Source organism: Topomyia yanbarensis, chromosome 2 (genome assembly GCF_030247195.1).
Source record: "Topomyia yanbarensis strain Yona2022 chromosome 2, ASM3024719v1, whole genome shotgun sequence".
In the NCBI taxonomy this organism is placed as follows: domain Eukaryota; kingdom Metazoa; phylum Arthropoda; class Insecta; order Diptera; family Culicidae; genus Topomyia; species Topomyia yanbarensis.
In genome coordinates, this window is record NC_080671.1 from 392801828 (window position 1) to 392826853 (window position 25026).

The 25026-nt window shown below is 43.5% G+C and overlaps 1 protein-coding gene across 1 annotated transcript in view; it reads left to right on the forward strand.

Annotated features, from left to right (window-relative positions):
• LOC131684822 (dopamine D2-like receptor) overlaps nucleotides 1-25026 on the forward strand; it is a gene marked incomplete at its 5' end in the record, with an annotated part of 151611 nt that overhangs the window by 55741 nt on the left and 70844 nt on the right. The window contains 2 exons of the mRNA XM_058968012.1: nucleotides 1350-1550; nucleotides 1840-1983. Of these exons, the coding sequence (XP_058823995.1) occupies nucleotides 1350-1550; nucleotides 1840-1983 (345 nt within the window). The remainder of the gene's footprint in view (nucleotides 1-1349; nucleotides 1551-1839; nucleotides 1984-25026) is intronic.

A 25026-nucleotide genomic window follows, 5' to 3' on the forward strand; every position in this document is an offset into this window, starting at 1 on the left:
CACCTCAACGATCCAATTATCGTCTCTTGACCGTGCCAAATTTCACCTCATCGAAAAACAATCTTGTTGAAACGCAATGCCTTATATTCCATTCCCATCGATTCTAACTAAGGACGCCAATGCGTGATTTGTAAAACGAATCATTCTACTTCTTTCAACCGATCAAAACAAACAAACATCACGCACATGAAAGAACCTCTTCAGCTGTTGAACGAAGAGCGCCTAGTATTGCGCTCGTTGGAAATAATTATGTAATGACTAGTTTCACATCAAACATTGCATTGTCTCGAGCCAAATTTTATGCACAGATGAAAATAAAATATCTACAAACAGCAATCAGTTAAATGTCTTGGAATATTTGATTATTAATACTAGAAATTGCATTACAATGCGCTTTCAACTTTACGTTTTAGTTTGACCGCACTGCAGATTCTTTCCTGTGTGCTGGATGCAACAAGTTTGATTATGGCAATCAAACATTGCCATAATGTATACCACTGAATTTCTGAACAACCTATCATAGCATTAGGCCTATTCTAGCAAAGTGCTTTTAAAGTGAAATAATTAGAAATGGATTCTCTATCTAAAATCAAGGTATGTGAGAACGCAATACATAACATAAAATTTTCGTTTTTAGTAGTTCGGATACTTCTCGTCAGTAACTAACACCAACTTAATGCCAGTTAGATAAGTCTAAACCAGCACCAAACTGGCACCAGTTAGACACTAAAATTCAAAAGTCACGCATCTTGCGTGAACGCTTAAACAACTTGCTGGCATGCATAAAAAATTTTAGTCCTGCCAAAGAAACAATCCCTATTGTCATTTTTTGACAAAATCTAAAATACTTTCACTGGTAATTAGAATCAATGCATATCTGCACTCAAACCACTCAAATCTCGCTTTTTTCGGCTCACACAAACTATATTATAATTGATGTTCAACAGCACTAACCATAAACTACAATTTAAAGTTTCACTTCGGAACAATGCACAATAATTCCCGTTTTCATCCCACCACATTTTCATTTTCATGCTCAATCCTCTCGTAGATTATAGTGGACCCACTCATCTTCCCCGGCACGGATGAATGATTGTTGGTGCTTTATTAGCAGTTTTCATGTTATGGCTTTCATGTTTTTCCGCTTGCTGTTATGCTGCTGTGCTCATATGTGAACCCGCTGCCTGTGAGTTGTTGTTGATTATTGCCGTGACAGCCTCGGATTCGCAGTGTCACAAAGCTGCCCCGTGATACACTGCAGCCACGAAGACAGCAGCCTGGCTCTGACTAACTGAAGTTTGTTTTTTTGTTTTTGCTCTCTTCCCACTGAACTACTGCCTGCCATGAAGCGTGGTGGCCCAGATCACGACAACGCAGATTCCCTCCGACCCGAACGGCAATCACGACTCGGGCTACGCGGCTTCCGGCATCGGGGACGTGCTGGCAGCGAATGCAACGCCACCCGGGAGTCCAAATGTGGCCGCAACGGTCATTGTAAATAAAAACGCTACGCTTAGGAGTAGGAACGGTTCGCCCAGGAAGGAAGCGAGGTACGGGTGCTTTGCTTTGTGGTTATTATCTTTGGACTTTTTGTGCATTTTTTTAACAAACAGGTAAGGAACGTACTAAGACTAGACTTGAATAGGCACCAGGTACTGGAGAGGAAACATACAAAGACTTGTTCTTTTAAAGTTTACTTATTTGAACTCTGCTTTATTTTGATTTTTCTAATTTCCAAATCCTAAAAATAAATTATTTTTATTTAAACTATTGAATAAGGTAATATATACGTATTAACCCTTCGTTTCTATCGTTTTCCCGTGTTACTGCCATATCCAGTGTGACGCTCAAACCTCTGTCATTAGTGCGGTGCGGGGTGCAGCAGGCCTTGACGCTGAACCGAAACGACTCGACGCTATCAACGAATTCCAATACGAGGGACAGTACGCTGAAGGACAAGAAAAACACACAGCAGGCTACGAGGTAAGATGTACATCACTAACAGCCAACGGTTTATGTTTGTTTACGTTACGGTTGAATACTCTTCTGAATTGATTTAAAACGACGTCATAAATTCATAATGTATTATAACCCTAGGAATGAAATTATTATTCGAAAACCTATTCAAAGTATGTTGCGTTTCGGCTTCGCCTCATCAGAAACCGACACTAACGTATTGTCGGAATAGATTAGCGCCGGCTTGACGCAAATCCCTTAAAACTAAAACACACTATGTGTTTCAATCAAACGACTGATCAAACGTGATGTCCCGTTAGAGCAGAAGTTCTGTTTATGCCGATGAGACACAAGTGAAGCCGAAACTTGTCTTGGCTTAGCAGGCCTATGCGAAAGCACTATGCTATATTTCACCCTAAGGAGGAAAATTTGGTAAAAACCAAAATTTCTCACTAGGGTGAAAATTTGTTGGTATAAACCAGTCTTTGTACAGGAGGGCACAAATCCTTATTTCATACTATGTTGCGTTTCGGCTTCGCCTCATCAGAAACCGACACTAACGTATTGTCGGAATAGATTAGCGCCGGCGCTAATCTATTCCGACAATACGTTAGTGTCGGTTTCTGATGAGGCGAAGCCGAAACGCAACATAGTATGAAATAAGGATTTGTGCCCTCCTGTACAAAGACTGGTTTATACCAACTAATTTTCACCCTAGTGAGAAATTTTGGTTTTTACCAAATTTTCCTCCTTAGGGTGAAATATAGCATAGTACTATTCAAAGTAGTCAATATGAACTATACATAAGTAAATAAGTCGTTGATGCGTGTTTCGGCTTCGTCTTATCAATATCTGGCGGAACCGCTTTGGTAAGTGTAAGGTTCCTGTTAAACTGATATCTTTATTGAGCGCAAAGTGCATACAAGAATAGGTGAGCTTACAACTAATTAAGTATGTATTAATACGTTACATCACATCTTCCCTTTTAAGGGGATTCAATAATATTCAAAATCCGAACGTTTCGCGCTTCTAACTATTCGACCAGATCGGGTCATACCACTTGAAAAGGCTTCTTTCGCTCAGAGATGCCAGATTTGCAGACAAGTCTGCAAATTCGCAGACTTAATTTAAACTGCATATTTTTTCGATGACGCAGATATTTGCAGATTTTTTAGTTTGGCTGCAGATATTCGCAGATTTTTTAGTTTGGTTGCAGATATTTGCAGATTTTTGAATATAAAGGCTTTTGGTTACACTAGCTTTCTTGAAATGTTTTGTTCTGCCCAGACTTTTAAAATTATTATTGCAGACATTTGAAAAAAGTACCTGGCATCTCTGCTTTCGCTTCATCTGTCAAACTGTTTCTAATGGGTAATGCCTGGCATCGCTGCTCCGCTCGCTCTGTTGTGACGGTTGTTATTGCTGTGGAATATTTTCATTTCGTTTCTGCTCTTCGTTGTTGTCGTCTGTTTCATCTTACTGAATTGAGGACTCCGTATCGTTATTATCATCCGCTTTGCGGCGACGTAAATGGTGAGAATTTCTCCTTAGAACTCTATCTCCTTCTGAAACTAAATACAACCGATTCTCTTTCAGTTCTCGAAGCACTTCGGCTGGCGCCCACAGAAGGGATTTCGGATCTTACAGCAACACTTTATCTCCTCCTGCAAACTTTGGCGGGTCCTGCGCTCCTCTATCTGCATATAGTTTTTGCACCTGCCTTTCCTGGAGTAGAGCATCCTTTACGTTAGTAACCACTTTGGGTTTCAATGTGTCGAACGTCATAGGTAGATTCGACCGAACCAGTCGTCCAAACAACATTTCATTCGGCGAGGGAATGTTTTCGTTTCTTGGAGTGTTTCTAGCATGCAGGAGAGCAAGATCAACGTCTGATTTGTCCTCGTTGCACTTGTTAAGGATGTTTTTGGCCACCTGCACATATCTTTCAGCCAATCCATTAGCACGGGGAAAATGTGGACTCAATGTTTGATGCTCGAAACCCCATACTTCAGAAAATTTTTGCAATTTTTCTGAATAATACTGCGGCCCGTTATCAGATTCTAGGATCTATGGAATCCCATGAACAGAAAACCATGTTTTTAACTCGCGAACTACGTTTTCGGATGTTGCCTCCGAAAGCCGCTTAAAATCAAAAAAACTTGAATAGCTATCGACGATCAGGACGTAGTCACCGGCGTCAAGTTAGGCACCAAAATCCAGGCACCAAAATTTTTGGTGCCCACCCTTTACCGACGGTGGCGCCACCTATGGAAGAGTAGCGAAACCTTCAGGCACCAAAATTTTGGCGTCAAGTTAGGCACCAAAATCCAGGCACCAATTTTTTTTGTGATTGCCATTAAATTTAGATGACAAACATTGTGGTTGTTAACAATTGCGGTTTTCGATTGATTGACACCGGTGTATTGGGGTGCACTGGTTTTGCACTTTCTAGCAGAAGTGTCAATGGAACATACCCAGTTTTCTGCACTTCTGCTAGAAAGTGCAAAAACGGTGCAGTTTCAGTGCACTCCACTACACCGGTGTCAATCAATCGAAAATCCTAAATATATGCTGTGAAAAATCGAATATGCATTTTATGAACTTCAAAATTCAGCAGATGATCAGTAAGGGTATGTGAAATGCGATAAAAATAACCACGAAAATGCCTCATGGTATGTCACTTTTGTTCACATGTTTTGTATTTGTTTGCAAAATATGCTGTAAAAAATTAATCCCAGGTGTACGGGGTCGGGACTCGAACCCAAATACGCTGCGTATAAGGTAATCGATTTACCAACTAAAGACATATTTTGTGGTTGTTTACAAAATATGCTGTAAAAAATCAAATCCCGTTTATCTCGCCCTCAAAATTCAGCAGATGATAGATAAGGGTGTGTAGAATGCGATAAAAATAATCGTGAATATGCCTCTTGGTATGTCCCCATACAACTTTTGAGGATTTTTCTTTTGCTTACATATTTTGTGGTCGTTTACAAAATATGCTGTAAAAAATCAAATCCCGTTTATCTCACCCTCAAAATTCAGCAGATGGTCATTCGCCTCTTATGGTTGAAAAAAATCTCTTATGATTTTTTTCAACCCTATGCGCGGGGTCGGGACTCGAACCCAGGTACGCTGCGTATAAGGTAATCGATTTACCAACTAAAGACATATTTTGTGGTTGTTTACAAAATATGCTGTAAAAAATCAAATCCCGTTTATCTCGCCCTCAAAATTCAGCAGATGATAGATAAGGATGTGTAGAATGCGATAAAAATAATCATGAATATGCCTCTTGGTATGTCCCCATACAACTTTTGAGGATTTTTCTTTTGCTTACATATTTTGTGGTTGTTTGCGAAATATGCTGTAAAAAATCAAATCCCGTTTATCTCGCCCTCAAAATTCAGCAGATGATAGATAAGGATGTGTAGAATGCGATAAAAATAATCATGAATATGCCTCTTGGTATGTCCCCATACAACTTTTGAGGATTTTTCTTTTGCTTACATATTTTGTGGTTGTTTGCGAAATATGCTGTAAAAAATCAAATCCCGTTTATCTCGCCCTCAAAATTCAGCAGATGATAGATAAGGATGTGTAGAATGCGATAAAAATAATCATGAATATGCCTCTTGGTATGTCCCCATACAACTTTTGAGAATTTTTCTTTTGCTTACATATTTTGTGGTCGTTTACAAAATATGCTGTAAAAAATCAAATCCCTTTTATCTCGCCCTCAAAATTCAGCAGATGATAGATAAGGGTGTGTAGAATGCGATAAAAATTATCGTGAATATGCCTCTTGGTATGTCCCCATACAACTTTTGAGGATTTTTCTTTTGCTTACATATTTTGTGGTCGTTTACAAAATATGCTGTAAAAAATCAAATCCCGTTTATCTCACCCTCAAAATTCAGCAGATGGTCATTCGCCTCTTATGGTTGAAAAAAATCTCTTATGATTTTTTTCAACCCTATGCGCGGGGTCGGGACTCGAACCCAGGTACGCTGCGTATAAGGTAATCGATTTACCAACTAAAGACATATTTTGTGGTTGTTTACAAAATATGCTGTAAAAAATCAAATCCCGTTTATCTCGCCCTCAAAATTCAGCAGATGATAGATAAGGATGTGTAGAATGCGATAAAAATAATCATGAATATGCCTCTTGGTATGTCCCCATACAACTTTTGAGGATTTTTCTTTTGCTTACATATTTTGTGGTTGTTTGCGAAATATGCTGTAAAAAATCAAATCCCGTTTATCTCGCCCTCAAAATTCAGCAGATGATAGATAAGGATGTGTAGAATGCGATAAAAATAATCATGAATATGCCTCTTGGTATGTCCCCATACAACTTTTGAGAATTTTTCTTTTGCTTACATATTTTGTGGTCGTTTACAAAATATGCTGTAAAAAATCAAATCCCTTTTACCTCGCCCTCAAAATTCAGCAGATGATAGATAAGGGTGTGTAGAATGCGATAAAAATTATCGTGAATATGCCTCTTGGTATGTCCCCATACAACTTTTGAGGATTTTTCTTTTGCTTACATATTTTGTGGTCGTTTACAAAATATGCTGTAAAAAATCAAATCCTTTTTATCTCGCCCTCAAAATTCAGCAGACGTTAGATAAGAATGTGTAGAATGCGATAAAAATAATCGTGAATATGCCTCTTGGTATGTCCCCATACAACTTTTGAGGATTTTTCTTTTGCTTACATATTTTGTGGTTGTTTGCGAAATATGCTGTAAAAAATCAAATCCCGTTTATCTCGCCCTCAAAACTCAGCAGATGATAGATAAGGATGTGTAGAATGCGATAAAAATAATCATGAATATGCCTCTTGGTATGACCCCATACAACTTTTGAGGATTTTTCTTTTGCTTACATATTTTGTGGTCGTTTACAAAATATGCTGTAAAAAATCAAATCCCGTTTATATCGCCCTCAAAATTCAGCAGTTGATAGATAAGGATGTGTAGAATGCGATAAAAATAATTGTGAATATGCCTCTTGGTATGTCCCCATACAACTTTTGAGGATTTTTCTTTTGCTTACATATTTTGTGGTCGTTTACAAAATATGCTGTAAAAAATTAAATCCCGTTTATCTCGCCCTCAAAATTCAGCAGATGATAGATAAGGGTGTGTAGAATGCGATAAAAATAATCGTGAATATGCCTCTTGGTATGTCCCCATACAACTTTTGAGGATTTTTCTTTTGCTTACATATTTTGTGGTTGATTACAAAATATGCTGTAAAAAATCAAATCCCGTTTATCTCGCCCTCAAAATTCAGCAGATGATAGATAAGGGTGTGTAGAATGCGATAAAAATAATCGTGAATATGCCTCTTGGTATGTCCCCATACAACTTTTGAGGATTTTTCTTTTGCTTACATATTTTGTGGTTGATTACAAAATATGCTGTAAAAAATCAAATCCCGTTTATCTCGCCCTCAAAATTCAGCAGATGATAGATAAGGGTGTGTAGAATGCGATAAAAATAATCGTGAATATGCCTCTTGGTATGACCTCATACAACTTTTGAGGATTTTTCTTTTGCTTACATATTTTGTGGTTGTTTGCGAAATATGCTGTTTACATATTTCGTTTTGCTTTTTTTATTTCGGTTATAGAGGTTTTAATATTAAGATCATTCGCCTCTTCTGGTTAAAAAAAATCTCTTATGCAAAATTTCTAACCCTATGTGCGGACTATGGAGACTCGAACCCGGGTGCGCTGCGTATAAGGTAATCGATTTACCAACTACGCTACGCCCGACCCTAAAGACATATTTTGTGGTTGTTTGCAAAATTTGCTGTTTACATATATTGTTTTCCTTTTTTTGTATTTCGATTATAGAGGTTTTAATATTAAGATCATTCGCCTCTTATGGTTGAAAAAAATCTCTTATGAATTTTTTTTAACCCTATGCGCGGGGTCGGGACTCGAACCCAGGTACGCTGCGTATAAGGTAATCGATTTACCAACTAAAGATATATTTTGTGATTGTTTACAAAATATGCTGTAAAAAATCAAATCCCGTTTATCTCGCCCTCAAAATTCAGCAGATGATAGATAAGGGTGTGTAGAATGCGATAAAAATAATCGTGAATATGCCTCTTGGTATGTCCCCATACAACTTTTGAGGATTTTTCTTTTGCTTACATATTTTGTGGTCGTTTACAAAATATGCTGTAAAAAATCAAATCCCGTTTATCTCGCCCTCAAAATTCAGCAGTTGATAGATAAGGATGTGTAGAATGCGATAAAAATAATCATGAATATGCCTCTTGGTATGTCCCCATACAACTTTTGAGGATTTTTCTTTTGCTTACATATTTTGTGGTCGTTTACAAAATATGCTGTAAAAAATCAAATCCCGTTTATCTCGCCCTCAAAATTCAGCAGATGATAGATAAGGCTGTGTAGAATGCGATAAAAATAATCGTGAATATGCCTCTTGGTATGTCCCCATACAACTTTTGAGGATTTTTCTTTTGCTTACATATTTTGTGGTCGTTTACAAAATATGCTGTAAAAAATCAAATCTCTTTTATCTCGCCCTCAAAATTCAGCAGATGATAGATAAGGGTGTGTAGAATGCGATAAAAATAATCGTGAATATGCCTCTTGGTATGACCCCATACAACTTTTGAGGATTTTTCTTTTGCTTACATATTTTGTGGTCGTTTACAAAATATGCTGTAAAAAATCAAATCCCGTTTATCTCGCCCTCAAAATTCAGCAGATGATAGATAAGGGTGTGTAGAATGCGATAAAAATAATCGTGAATATGCCTCTTGGTCTGTCCCCATACAACTTTTGAGGATTTTTCTTTTGCTTACATATTTTGTGGTTGTTTGTAAAATATGCTGTTTACATATTTCGTTTTGCTTTTTTTATTTCGATTATAGAGGTTTTAATATTAAGATCATTCGCCTCTTCTGGTTAAAAAAAATCTCTTATGCAAAATTTCTAACCCTATGTGCGAACTATGGAGACTCGAACCCGGGTGCGCTGCGTATAAGGTAATCGATTTACCAACTACGCTACGCCCGACCCTAAAGACATATTTCGTGGTTGTTTGCGAAATTTGCTGTTTACATATATTGTTTTCCTTTTTTTGTATTTCGATTATAGAGTTTTTAATCTTAAGATCATTCGCCTCTTTTGGTTGAAAAAAATCTCTTATGAATTTTTTTTAACCCTATGTGCGGGGTCGGGACTCGAACCCAGGTACGCTGCGTATAGGGTAATCGATTTACCAACTAAAGACATATTTTGTGGTTGTTTGCGAAATATGCTGTAAAAAATCTAATCCCGTTTATCTCGCACTCAAATTTCAGCAGATGATAGATAAGGGTGTGTAGAATGCGATAAAAATAATCATGAATATGCCCCCCACACAACTTATATTCCAGCTGAACTTTGTTGGATGGGGTTGTTCTTGTTTCTTGTCTTGAGGCCTGGAAAATTTACCCAGCGACAAGAGTTTTTCCTCTTGTTTAGTGCTAATCCATGAATAGGAAGTTGTACGAATACAGCGCACTACTTCCGACGAGATTTTTATTGTTTAGAATCAGAAAAAATACGACTTTCGCTGGTTGTTTTTTCCAGTTTTCAACTGCAACCAGAATAACATATTCCGATAGTCATGTATCAATAACGGAATATGTCCCGTATGTGTGAGATCCGAGAACAAGCCAAGATAAGGATATCACCTGTGAAACCTGGACCTGTGCATCATGGTCGACCCAAATTATTGCCCGCGGTGCGGGATGAATTTGCGTCCACGGTATAACCGTGACCGAATTCCCCGTTGGCAGCAGCGACAGCAGCAAGGACAGCAGTTAAGTGCCTCTGGGAATCACATTTTGTCTAATACCGGAATACTCCGGGTACTCAAACCCCCGTGACTCTGGCCACAGATGTGTGCAGTGGACCAAACCAGTTGCATTTAATTTCCTATCAAATTCCGCAACTTTTCATATATAAATTATTATAGAAATCCTGCGGCGACTAATTGAGTGCCTCTGGAAATAACTTTTTGCCTAACACCGGGAGTTCTCCGGTTACTCAAACCCCCCTAGCTCTGGCCACAGATGCTTGCAGTGGTCCAAGCCAGTTGCGTTTGATTTCTTATCAAATTACGCAACTTTTCATGTATAAATTATGATACGAAACCTGCGGCGATCAGTTAAGTGCCTCTGGGAATCACTTTTTGTCTAATACCGGAATACTCCGGGTACTCAAACCCCCGTGACTCTGGCCACAGATGCGTGCAGTGGACCAAACCAGTTGCATTTGATTTCTTATTAAATTCCGCAACTTTTCATATATAAATTCGTATAGAAATCCCGCGGCGACTAATTGAGTGCCTCTGGGAATCACTTTTTGTCTAATACCGGAATACTCCGGGTACTCAAACCCCCGTGACTCTGGCCACAGATGCGTGCAGTGGACCAAACTAGGTGCGTTTGATTTCTTATCAAATTCAGCAACTTTTCATATATAAATTACGATAGGAAACCTGCGGCGATCAGTTAAGTGCCTCTGGGAATCACTTTTTGTCTAATACCAGAATACTCCGGGTACTCAAACCCCCGTGACTCTGGCCACAGATGCGTGCAGTGGACCAAACCAGTTGCATTTGATTTCTTATCAAATTCCGCAACTTTTCACATATAAATTATAATAGGAATCCGGCGGCGACTGATTGAGTGCCTCTGGGAATCACATTTTGTCTAATACCGGAATACTCCGGGTACTCAAACCCCCGTGACTCTGGCCACAGATGCGTGCAGTGGACCAAACCAGTTGCGTTTGATTTCTTATCAAATTCTGCAACTTTTCATATATAAATTACGATAGAAAACCTGCGGCGATCAGTTAAGTGCCTCTGGGAATCACTTTTTGTCTAATACCGGAATACTCCGGGTACTCAAACCCCCGTGACTCTGGCCACAGATGTGTGCAGTGGACCAAACCAGTTGCGTTTCATTTCTTATCAAATTCCGCAACTTTTCATATATAAACTACGATAGGAAACCTGCGGCGATCAGTTAAGTGCCTCTGGGAATCACATTTTGCCTAATACCGGAATACTCCGGGTACTCAAACCCCCGTGACTCTGGCCACAGATGCGTGCAGTGGACCAAACTAGGTGCGTTGGATTTCTTATCAAATTCCGCAACTTTTCATATATAAATTACGATAGGAAACCTGCGGCGATCAGTTAAGTGCCTCTGGAAATCACTTTTTGCCTAATACCGGGAGTTCTCCGGGTACTCAAACCCCCCTAGTTCTGGCCAAAGATGCGTGCAGTGGACCAAACTAGGTGCGTTTGATTTCTTATCAAATTACGCAACTTTTCATATATAAATTATGATAGGAATCCCGCGGCGACTAATTGAGTGCCTCTGGGAATCACTTTTTGTCTAATACCAGAATACTCCGGGTACTCAAACCCCTGTGACTCTGGCCACAGATGCGTGCAGTGGACCAAACTAGGTGCGTTTGATTTCTTATCAAATTCCGCAACTTTTCATATATAAATTATGATAGGAATCCCGCGGCGACTAATTAAGTGCCTCTGGGGGTCGCTTTTTGCCCACTGTGCAGCGCTTTGGAGCTGGCGTCAACGGATACGGTGACAGGTGTGTTCACTGTTCACGTCGTAGAATGCCAGAACCGGTGGTAGCAACATTAGATTTTTTATATTTTGAAACACTTTCTCTTGTTCGGCATCCCAAATCCAGGCCGCATCCTTTACCAGAAATCGTCGCATAGGCTCCGTAACTTCCGACAGGTTTGGTACGAATTTTGCTAGATAGGTTATCATTCCTAGGACTCGTTGAAGTTCCTGTTTATTCGTCGGTGTTTTCAGCAACCGTGTGGCTTCCTGTTTTTCAGGGTCCGCATTCAGGCCGTCTTTTGTGACCCAAGAACTTGACTTTAGGCTGATTGAATACGCATTTTTCAATGTTGAGTTTAAGACCCCTTTCATTCAATCTTCGGATCACATTTTCAGTGATTTCTTCCAGTCGTGATGAACTCTCTGCGTGAATGAGTATGTCGTCCATCGAGTATTCAACACCATCTAATCCTACCAGAGCATCCTGCGTGATTTTTTGAAATATCTCTGGCGCCGACGCTAATCCAAATGGGAGTCGTTTGCAGCAGTACCGTCTCCAGGGAGTCCCAAACGTCAGGTACTTCGCTGTTAGTTCGGTAACTGGAATCTGCCAGAAGCCTTTAGTACAATCAAGGATTGTGAAACACTTCGACTTTGTCAATCTCGTAGAAATTTCTTTGATTGTTGTTAGTGGATGATGACGTCGCAGCAAGTTCTGGTTTACCTGAGAAGGATCGATGCAAATTCTTAGTTTCTTATTTCGTCTCACCACTACCATCGCATTTACCACAGGTGTTGGTTCGTGAATCCGGGCGATGACTCCTAATCTCTCCATCGAATCGAGTTCTTTCTTAATCGTGTCACGGATGCTATGAGGTACATGTCTCGCTGGTCGCATCTCCCACTGAGGGTCGTCGACTAAATCGATGTCGTATATATAGTTTTTTAAACATCCCAGGCTTTCGTAAATATCACTGTCGCCAATCTCTAACGCGTTCACACGTGCTATGAACTGTTGAGCCATGCATGTTTTCCTACGAAGTACAGGAATCACCTTCTCTTCAACGATTTTAAATAAGATCCAAATCGATTTCGATTTAATGGAGCACATTGGGTTAACTTCACCCAAAACTCGCATTTTGTGGTTCGAAAAGGTTACTAGCCATTTTGTATTAGACTCTTTCAGTGGAAGTAAGTTCAACTTTTTAGCTAACCACAGAGGAAGCACGTTACAGTGTGCACCGGAATCCAGTTTAGCTGAGAATTTCTTACCTCCCACTTTCACTGCCTGGTACCAATCATCTTCTTCGTCCAGGGCCTCAATTGCTCCAACGAACAGTTCCTCTGCTGAACTTTTCTCGTCCGTTTCTTCTATTGCATTAACAATCGGGTGACGTGCGTAGTTTTGCCTTTTGCACTGTGCTGCGAAATGGCCCTTTCGACCACAGGATCTGCACTCCTTCCCAAATGCCGGGCAAGAAGTTTTCCTGTGTCTTCTTCCACAATTACCACACTGTATTAGTTCGGTATCACTGCGACATAACTCAGACGTCTTTTGCAATGTCAACTCATCGTTCAGTAGCTGGGGCACCAGTTTCGAGAATTTCACTCCAATGATTATTCTATCCTTGACTAGCGAATCGTGTAGCACACTAAAGCAACACTTCTTTGCTTGCTCCTTCACTCGTGTGACAAAATTGTGGAAGGGCTCCTCTTCATTTTGAACTATTTTATTGAAGGTGTAGCGACTTCGGAATGAAATATTCGTCGAACCTCGCTTTTATCAGCGCCAGATTATTTTCTTCTTTGGGTCGCACATTGAATGTGTCATAAATCCGTATGCAGTCTTCGCCGATCGCGCTCATGAAGGTCGCCGATTGGACCTCTTCCGGTTTTTAAATCAACTGCGTCGCTGTCGCAAACCGGTTAAACTGTCGTACCTTCCATTGCGCCGCCATATTTTCACTTAGATTCAACGCCTTAGGTGGCTTAAGACCAGCAGCCGGTGACGCCGCCATATTTGTTTCTGGCACGGGATCTGCTATGCACTTCCAGATTTCAGCGATGATTTCCGACGCTTACATTCGGAGAACTACTAAAACTGTTTATTCTGTTTTTCGCATATTTAGCAAGCTGTAATGCGATAGTTTAATACTTGTAGAGCACCTTAACGCGACAGAAATGAGCAGCCACTTATGACACTATGTATGGTTCGTGTAAAACTGATGACTTTATTGAGCGCAAAGTGTATTCTTAGGTGAGCTTACAACTAATTAAGTATGTATTAATACGTTACGTCACAGTAAGCAGATAAATGCTTTTACCATTGAACGGAATACCCCGGAATTCATGCATAAAGGTGCACATACACCACTTAATTAAAGTTGGATTTTTGTGCTTTGGATTCTCCTCGTCAGAAGTTATCAGCCGAATACGCCGCTAGCTAGACACTAATTTCAACTTGTGGTTTTAAGAACTGGTCGGGACTGAGATCCGAATTACAAATTGTGATGTTTAGAAAAATTCCTTGTCACGCACGTGAGCACGTGGTGAGGAATTTTTGAGTCAAATGGCACCAACATTGATGTTTGGCGGAAACTTAGAAAAAAATCTACTAAAGGACAAAGACTAAAATGTTGAAATGTACGCCACGCCATTTCCAGAGAGGGACTTTGAGAACATTTCCTGAGAACTATCACACCTACTGCAAAGTTAATTCGGACTATTCTCGCCAGCTAAGTAATCCAATAAACAAATTTTTCTAAGTGATCAGCACAAAAGAATACAAACTTTTAACCACCAACCAAATTGGATATCTTTCCATTTTCAATAATACATAACAACAATAAATGTAATAATGAAAAATCATGATTCATTTGACAATATACGCAATACCCTAGAAAATATCTCAAGAATAACAAAACGAAACGAATAAATTACAATAAACCTCAGCATGAATGAGCTGGTATAATTCAAATTAAATTATGCTCACCAAGGGCGCCAATATAAACCAATAAATCACGGGAACGAGTGAACTCTTGCAATATTTCGTCATTAAACTCCGTCTTTTCGGTTGGACAAATGGCCACGCTAGAGGAGCAACCCATTCATCACGGCGCAATTTGCTGGAAAGATTTCACATTTTTCTTTGCAACGTTCGTTCGACAAAATGAAAAAAAATATCTTTATGTAACTTTTCGCCACCCCCCCCCCCCCCCCCAAAACATTGCCCCTGTCAGCTTTCATCGGAACTCAATTTTACAACCCTCTTCGAACTCATTACCGACAATCTTAAATTGCTCTCGACACGGACCGGCTGGCAGGAAGTGGTGATTAATTCATCCATGCTAAATTAGAATCTCAACGCTGAGGGGGGGGGGGGGGGGGGCGGTCACCACAAAGTGACTGAAGTGGACACTACTTGCGACTGCCTGGACCGAAAGTCAACCGACCTACCGACGGTCCTCGGTTGGTTCAGTTTGGTGACAAATTTGCGTTTTTTTTTTTGGGCTGCTTTATGATCCTTGCTTCCGAGCTGGAAAGGTTAATCGCAAACATCTCGGTCGACTGTTTTTCACTATCTTGATGCACATCATCAACCATCCGACCGACAGGTCCAGATGCGGGTCGGAGGCACATAATTGTGAATTATTACTGTAATTATTCGGAAAAGTTGTGCTGAAGGATTACCGGAAGTCGTTATGGTCAGCCTATTACGGACGGACTGGGCAGGAAGTGTTGACAAAATTAAATTAAACTGATGATGGGAATTATTTGGGGGTGTGATCATTTGCGGCTTTAAGGTCGCTTCCTGTTTTACCAGTAGAAACCAAGCGAGAAATGATTTGTCTTTCGCAACTAAAGTATTTTAAAGATTTCTGGCTAATATCAATTGTTGAAAAATATTACGTGGGGAGTTTATTTTCTGCCTTGCATATAACGTTTTACATCTTCTGTATATATAAAAGTCAATGTTTGTATGTATGTGATTTATGGACTCCCAAACGGCTTAACCGATTCGCGTAAAAATTTATACATAGTAGGCATTTGTTATGGAGCGTGTTTGTGTGCTATTGGTAGGGGATCTTCTGCCCGTCAGATGGTGCTTCGGAACCAATTGTATTCCTTTCCTCCTATTTAGTTGAAAGTCACAGCAACGCGCGATGGGTATCAGCTAGTTTATTATAAAAGAAAAGTATAGAATTCGCTTAAACTTTCAAGATGTCTTCCGAGACCCGGAGAGCTGCGTCTTATATATCAATCGACTCAGCTAGACAATTTGGAACAATATATGTGCATGTGTGTGTGTGTTTTTGATGACCTGTAGTGTATTGGCACTCATAACTCACGTTCGTGCCTAACCATTAAAACAATCCTTACTTTTTACGCCCTTCTTCCCCACGGAACTACGACAAGGTATTACCTCGTGGGGGGATCGTTGTGCTTTCGTCCCACCTCTTTCTTCTGCTCTATCTCGGAGCCTTGCTTGGTTCATGGAGTGGCTCGATCTATGAGTTTTGTATTTAACTCTCTACTCTTCTGTCACTCTTCTTCTTGTCTTCATCTATTACGTCGCCGTTTAGCTCTCGTCCCCGTGAGCTATTTAGGTTCTGATTCCTTGGGCCATTTAGCTCATGTTTCCGTGAGTAATTCAGCTCAGCTTCAGCGGCCTTATCATGATCTACTTGGACAGTCCCCAACGGTGAACTCACCCTACTCTGACCGATAGTTCCTCGACGGAGGAAATTTTCTCGACACCGATACCCGCTTCCTTGAGCCATTTAGCTCCCAGCTTTATCGAGATCAACTCGGATATTATCCTACTTCGACTGAGAGTTCTCCGGCAACGGAATTTCTCTCGGTACCGGTGTTTGTTTCGTGCTCCTCTTTTCATCACGTTTCTGTCGGGTAGTCCACGGCGGCGAATTTACCCTACCGTTAATTCCACGGCGGTAGGTTGCTCCCAATACCGATGTATCTTTCCGTGAGCCATTCAGCTCCCTGCTCCGTCTACTCGGTCTAGTCCCCCGCGCTGGACCTATTCAACGGGCCAGCCAGTAAATGCTGAGGTCCATCCAGCAATTTCGGGTGGAGTGTAGCTTCCGGTTCACTGGCGTCCAAACAACCCACTGTACGACACGGTCTACTCGGTCTAGTCCCTGGCGGTGGATGTAGCTTACTTACGAGCTACAAGGTAGGGTGTCGAGGTCGGTCCGGCGATTCCGGTTCACTAGCGCCCCGACGACCCCTGCCCGCTGCTATGTCGCGTACTGGTTCCCGGCGATGGACCAAGTCTACACCGTCAGAGAGCTCCCCGGCGGCGTCATTACTCCCGAAATACGATTTTTGGCTTCACGGCGGCGTTCTAGCCAATGGCGCTACTTTGTTGGTCCCTTCGCCACTTCCTCTGCAGCTCAGAGAGTATACTCGTAACAACTCTGTTGACAGCGTCCAAGATATGCTCGTCGTAGCACATCTGTTCTACGATATTATCCACTGTCACACCAGGCATACCCCTACGAACTTCTTTGAGTCTAGGGTATTAAAATACCAAGTATTCCGGTGTCTCTTGCATACCCACATACTCCGGGCAAAGGGGTGACGAAGCATGTCCAAACCGATGCAGGTATTTCCGGAAGCATCCATGCCGGGACAAAAACTGCGTCAAATGTAAGTTCATCTCTCCATGTTTCTTACATTCCCAAGCAGATACCCTTGGGATGAATCGGTGGGTCAACCTTCCTTTCTCAGCGTTGTCCCACTGTTACTGCCACTTAGCCAACGAGTCCGCTCGGACCGGTCTCCTTGCATTACGTGCATTTCTCCGCTGGTAGCATTCCACGTCCACAGCCAGAGTGATGCAGATGGGAATCACCCCCGGCAAACCGCCTCCAACGATATCGTTCTGTACGCACTCGCAACACGAACAGCCATTAGGCGAAACGTGCTTGTCAACTTCGTCCGGTGTCGCTTTGAGTTCAGTGCAGTAGCCCAGGCTGGCACGCCATACTTCAGTATTGGGGATGAGACAACCGCCAGGAGACGTCTTGTGCTGCCTCTTACTCCTCCCTGATTCGGAATGATCCTTGCCAATGCGTTAGTTATTCTCGCAGCCTTCTCACATACATAGTCGACATGGCTGTTGTAATTTAACCGATCGTTGACCATCACACCCAGGTGCTTCATCGCACGCATCGATGGGATGGATTGTCCTCTGACACTGATCTCGACTCGCTGGATTTTTTTACAGTTGCTGCCCAGCACTACTTCGGTCTTGTGGAGAGTCAGCTGCAACTTGACGTCAGCCATCCAGGTTTTCACTATGCCTATCTTCCGAACTCCCTTCTCAGGCGAGTATTTTGCTTTAAATGACGATCCGCTTCCTGTAAACCTTCTGGTTTCTAGCATGACATCGGGTACATCACGCCCCTTCAGCATGTCGGTACGATTGCCACGTGGCACTGACGATTTACGGCTATACTACCAAAACGTCAGAGGGCTAAGGACGAAAATCGAGGACTTGTACTTGGCTGCTCTTGACGGCGACTACGATATTTATGTTCTGACGGAAACTTGGCTTGATGATCGTATTACATCGATGCAGCTCTTCGGGGATTCTTATGCGGTTTATCGTGCGGATCGAAGCGCACATAACAGTGCTGATGATCGCGGCGGGGGAGTTTTGATCGCTGTTTCTTCCGCACTAGCCTCCTGTGAATTTGGTGTAGATAGTTCATCAAGCATTGAAGTTGTTTGGACGAAGATTACTACGCAGACGAAGAACTATTTTATTGGAGCTGTTTACATTCCTCCAGAAAAGCGACTTGACTGCACTATTACGCAGCTCCATCTCGACTCTATAGAACACGCTTCTTCTCAGGCAGATGCAAACGATGTGATAATAGTTCTTGGTGATTTCAACCAACCAGGACTGATGTGGGTTTCTTCTGGGCGTGGATACGCTTACCCTAACCCGTTATTCTCGACAACAAATCCTGCCAGCCGCTTACTTCTGGACGGGATGGCTTTTCACGAACTAAATCAAGTAAGCACGATTTCCAACCATCAATCCCGTTTTCTTGGCCTTGTGTTCGTCAATGAGAATGCTTTGCCTGAGTGTTCTGTGAGTGAAGCTTCCAGTGTTATCGTTCCTTTGGATAACTATCATCCCGCATTGGAAATATCCATTTCCATAATTAGTTCACCACAATATGAAGAAGCTTTAGCTGTGAATCGTCGTAATTTTCGCAAAACTGATTTAGCAGCACTACGTCGCACCCTATCGCGTATTGACTGGAGTGTACTACTTGATCAAGTTGATGTAAATGCTGCAGTCGATCTCTATAACCGATTACTCATTGACTGTGTTGAAAAATCCGTGCCAGAATATCAACCTCCCAAGAAGCCTCCATGGTCTAACGCCATGCTTCGGAATCTGAAACGCACCCGCGCCAAAGCCCTACGTGCGTACACAAATCGTCGATGCCCTATTCTCAAGCGCTTTTTCGCACTCGCCAGTAATAAGTACCGCTGTTCCAATAAACTGCTGTACAAAGGATATGTGAACCGCATCCAACAAAACTTACGACGAAATCCGAAGGGATTCTGGGCTTTTGTTAAAACGAAGAGAAAGGAAACGGGTCTTCCGTCTAGGATGGTCTACAATGGCGAAGTAGCGACTACAACGGCGGAAAATGCTCCCTATTTGCCAGCTACTTTTCAAGTGTCTTCACGACTGATGTGCCATCTGCCGTCGAGCTCGAAAACGCGACCCGTGATGTTCCCATTGGGGCAGTGGATATGGATGTATTCACTATTTCAGTACAATCGGTTCACTCTGCAATACGGAAAACAAAATCGTCTTATGCTCCAGGACAAAGTGCTATGCCGTCTGCTGTTCTGAAAAAATGTTCCGATATCTTAGCGATCCCACTGACGCACCTTTTCAATATGTCGCTTCAGCAGCAAAAATTTCCCGATGATTGGAAGTTTTCAGTTATGTTTCCGGTTCACAAGAAAAATGACAAAAGCAACATCGTGAACTACCGGGGAATCACTTCGCTGAGAGTTGAGTCGAAAATCTTCGAAGCGCTTATCAACGAGGTGCTGTTTTTTGCTAGTAAACATTACATAAGCCCTTGTCAGCACGGATTCTTCCCTGGTCGATCGGTTGAGACGAATTTAGTTAGCTTCACATCGTTTTGCATTGAGAACATATCCAGGAAACTCCAGGTGGACACGGTCTACACAGATCTTAAGGCCGCTTTCGACACAGTTAACCATGAGATACTGCTTGCAAAGCTTGATAAACTAGGATGTACCTCGAGTTTCTGCCACTGGCTTCGATCCTACCTTGTTCACCGCGAGTGCGTCGTGCAAATTGGCGACAACGTGTCTGAATCTTTTTGCAATAATTCCGGAGTTCCCCAAGGTAGTACACTAGGTCCATTACTATTTTCATTGTTCGTGAATGATGCGGTCTTTGTTCTAATGCGTGGAGGGAAACTGTTTTTCGCCGATGACTTGAAGATATTTCTTGTGATAAGGAATGAAGCCGATTGCCGTGAGTTACAGTGTCTCATTGATACATTTTACAATTGGTGTCAAAGAAACATGTTGATCCTTTGTGTTACGAAATGTTTTGTCATCAGTTTTCATCGTACAAGAGACATGCTTAATTTTAACTACAACATTGCCGGAACTCAGCTGCAACGCGTTGACCACGTAAAAGATCTAGGTGTTATTCTCGATGAAAGGCTAACTTATACCAATCACCTGTCAGCGACCATCGACAAAGCAAATCGACTTCTAGGTTTTATGTTCAAAATTTCTAGCGAATTCCGGGATCCTCTGTGTTTCAAGGCTTTATATTGCTCACTGGTACGCTCGCTGTTGGAATTTGCAAACATCGTCTGGTGCCCTTATCATGCAACGTGGAGTGAAAGGATTGAAGCTGTCCAGCGCAAATTTATACGATATGCTTTACGTCAATTGCCTTGGAATGATCCGTTGAACCTGCCACCATATGAGAACCGTTGCAGACTATTAGGACTACATACTTTGCAAGAACGTAGACATACTTCGCAGGCCATTTTCATATCAAAGCTTCTGTTGGCTGAGTATGATGTTCCCGATCTCCTTGGACAAATCAACCTCTACGCCCCAACCCGTGTTCTTCGCCCTCGGACATTACTACACATCGAAATGCGAAACACCAACTACGCTGCTAATAGTCCGATTTTGGCGATGGTTCGTCGCTTCAACGAGCTTGCTGAGCACTTTGACCTCAATTATAATTCATCACAATTTCATCACCGTTTGCTGTTACATTAGGTTAATTATTTTTAGTTTAGTTCATTAAGACTTAGTGTCAGATGAACACAAATTTTAAATGCAAATACAAATACAAATACAAATATTGTCTCTGCCGTGCGTGTGTATGTTTTTTGTAAAACTTTTTCGCCGACCCAGCACACGTTTAGTAGCTAGACCATACTACTGACTTCGTCCAGCGTGTGCCAGAGTGAGGGACTCTGTACAGAAAAAGTAACTCTGAACCCTACTCCTCTAAACTCCACCAAGGAGTCCGACATTTGTCTGATCCCCGGATTCCATTTGAAATGACTACGTGCTTATGCACTTCGCTTGATTCCAGGTCTAGCTGGTCGTGCTAGTTCGCTGGTCTCATAACCACCATATCCGTCCTACATGTGCTCCTTTCTACATTGACCAGTTGGATGGTAGATCCAGCGATTCCGGTTGGAGAGTGGCTTTCGTTTCACTAGTGATCCGACGACCCTATACTGGTGGTTTGTCGCGTTCGGTGCTACTCGGTGTACCCCCCGACGGTGGATCTTTCCTACTCCGACGAAGAGTTCCCCGACAAATAAATGTCTCCCGCAACCGTTGATGGACCCAGGTGGAGGATTACGTCCGGCTCACTGGTACCCCGACGATTCAAGTAGGCGATTCGCTACGGACTACTCGGAATAGTCCCCAACGGTGGATCTTTTATTCTGACGAAGAGTTCCCCGGCAGTGGAAGATCTTCCGAAACCGATGCTACCCGGATAGATCCTGCGATTCTTGGTGGAGAGTGACTTGCAGTTCATAGGCGCCCCAACAAACATTTGCTGGTGCTACTTCCAGCTCGACTCAAACTAGTCCCCGGCTGTGGGCCTAGCCTACTCCAACGGAGAAATTTTCCGACGTCGAAACCGTTATCCCGATGCTGGTCGGTTAGGTGCCGAGATCAATCCTGCAAATCCGGAGAGAGGATGCCTTCCGGTTCTCAGGTTCCCCGACGACCTATCATTGACAATGCGTGCGCTCATTCTAGTCCCAGGCGGTGGATTTAGCCTACCCCTGTCGCGCCCGCTGGTTGGAGTGTAACTTCCGGTTCATCGGTGCCTCGGTGATCCGAAGCCATGTACTGCGTCGTTGCTATTCTCGCCTCTTTTCGTTGCAACGCTGACATGTTCTGAACGTTCTGTTTACCGCGTCCCATTTTTCTTCCTTCGCATACATTCTTTGTACAATGTTGTTCATGTTAACGTCCTCACCGACAATGGTTCTCGTTTCTTTTCGCTAATGCTCAAATCCCGGGCATTCGAACACCACGTGCTGAGACGATTCCTCTGCATCACCGAAGGCGATACAAAACGGAGATCTCGCGTAATCTAACCTTTTCAGATTCTTCTTGAAACAGCTATGACCCGACAAAAAACTGCGTCATGTGGAATTTTACCCACACTGACAGGCTTGAGATTAGTCGAAGGGTCCATCTACCGTATACAGCGTTAACCCACTAAGGTTGCCACTTGCTGAACCCTCCGGAAGTCGCGCAAATGACCCACTGAACGAGCAGCCGCTGATGCGCTATGACGATTTCGCTAGATTTTCAGATCAGCGTGCACTCAGTGCCCTAACACGACTTCCAGAACGTTACGGTATCAACTTGGGCTCGTTTACGGATTCCTCTCGTGCCTCAATCTCTTGCTATCTTCTTCGAGAAGAAGGTTTATGGAAATCGTTCCAGCTATCACATAGGCTACCTCTGACGAGATAGTTCGGTTCGCACTAGACACCCGCATGGCTATGCAGGGGCCAAGTGCTACTGGAGGCGCTTGCGAAACTCGACGCTGTGTTAGCCAATAATGGCTCCGCTAGCACATTCCGTAGAAACGGGATGGAGGCATGGATTGACGTAACATTTGCCAGACCGGGTCTGGTTCCAGGCATGGAATGGACGGTAGACGAGGGCTACACCCATAGCGATAATTTAGCAGCATCCGAGGGCGGGAGATTCCTGTCAGGTACGCGGGTGGAAGTCCAATCATTTCGACATCGAAGCTTTTACCGTGGCCCTGGGACTGGAGGCCAACACCGACAGTCTAAGCGAGGATGCGCTGGTATCCATTCCATCACGCGCGTGCGACACCACTATGCCGAGGAAAACCCTGCCAAGAAACGGCAGACACCCGGTATACTGGTGGAGTGCCGAGATTGCAGCTCTACGATCAGCCTGCCTCAGAGCTAGACGTAGGATGCAAAGAGCTGCGGGCAAGGGGATGCCAGAAAGAACCACCGTGAAGTGTTTCGAGCTGCGAAATTGGCCCTTAACAAGGCCATTAAAAGCAGCAAGAGAGCGTGTTTCGACAACCTGTGTGAGAGTGCCAACGCGAATCCGTGGGGTGACGCCTACAGAATCGTTATGGCTAAGACCAAAGGGAGCTCTCCACCCCCAGAACGGTCTCCGGACCGGTTGGCGAGGATTATCGAAGTACTCTTCCCGTCTCGAGCCACAAGCCCCTGGCCACCTGCACTACGAGACAGTGCGGGCACGGCCGAAATGGTGGCTCCAGTGACGAATAAAGAACTACTCGCAGTGGCTAAATCCCTAGCAATGAACAAAGCTCCAGGGCCGGATGGAGTTCCAAACAACGTTCTCAAGGCAGCGATCATAGCGAACCCGAACATGTTCAGGCTAGCTATGCAGAGATGCCTTAACGAGTGCCGTTTCCCCGATAGATGGAAAAGGCAGAAATTGGTGCTATTGCCGAAGCCCGGGAAGCCGCCAGGCGACCCATCGGCGTACAGACCAATCTGTCTGATCGACACGACTGGCAAACTGCTTGAGAGGATCATCCTCAACAGGCTAACCCCGTACGCGGAAGGTACGGACGGTCTGTCAAGCAACCAGTTTGGCTTTCGGAAGGGTAAGTCCACAGTGGACGCTCTCAACTCAGTGATAAATACTGCCGAGATAGCGATCCAACGAAAAAGGCGAGGTATTCGATACTGTGCGTTAGTGACACTTGACGTGAAGAACGCATTCAACAGCGCAAGCTGGGATGCCATCGCGCTCTCGTCACACCGGCTTAGCCTACCGGTGGGTTTGTACCGGATCCTGGAAAGTTACTTCCAGAACCGTGTACTGCTATACGAGACCGATGCCGGTCAGAAAAGGGTTCCGATTACCGCCGGAGTCCCGCAGGGCTCGATCCTAGGCCCGGTGCTATGGAACCTCATGTATGACGGGGTTCTGAGACTGAAGTTCCCTCCTGGGGTCAAGATCGTCGGCTTTGCCGACGACGTAACCTTGGAGGTCTACGGGGAGTCAATTCCTGAGGTAGAACTAACCGCAGAACACGCGATCAGCACGGTGGAAGAATGGCTGAGCGCGAGAGGCCTGGAGCTCGATCATCATAAGACGGAGGTAGTTATCTTCAACAACCGCAAGTCGGCACAACATGCAGTTATCCATGTGGGAGAAGTCGCGATCACTTCACAGCGAAGTCTGAAGTCTCTCGGAATCATTATAGACGACAAGCTGACCTTCGGCAGCCATGTCGACTATACATGCAAGAGAGCGTCGACTGCTGTTGCGGCTCTATCGAGAATGAAGTCCAACAGCTCAAAGGTGCGCGCCAGTAGACGTAGATTACTGGCAGGCGTTGCGTATCTATCCTCAGGTACGGCGGCCCGTCATGGTCAAGAGCACTGAGGGTAACCAGATACCTACAGAAACTGGAGAGCACCTACCACGTGATGCGCCTTAGAGTGATATCTGCCTACCGCACGGTATCACACGATGCATCCTGCGTGATAGCGAGCATGATGCCAGTCGGGCTGGTCATTCGGGAAGATGAGGAGTGTTTCGAGCTACGTGGAAATAGGGGAGCCCGCGAGCGCACCAGGGTGACCTCGGTCGCCAGATGGCAGCGTGAGTGGGACAACTCCTCGAAAGGTAGGTGGACCCACCGGCTGATACCTAGCATATCGGGCTGGGTGGGAAGACCCCATGGGGAAGTTCACTTCAACCTGACACAATTCCTGTCAGGCCATGGCTGTTTCCGACAGTACCTCCACAGGTTCGGGCACGCGGAGTCCCAGTCTGCCCGGACTGCCCAGGTTTAGACGAAAG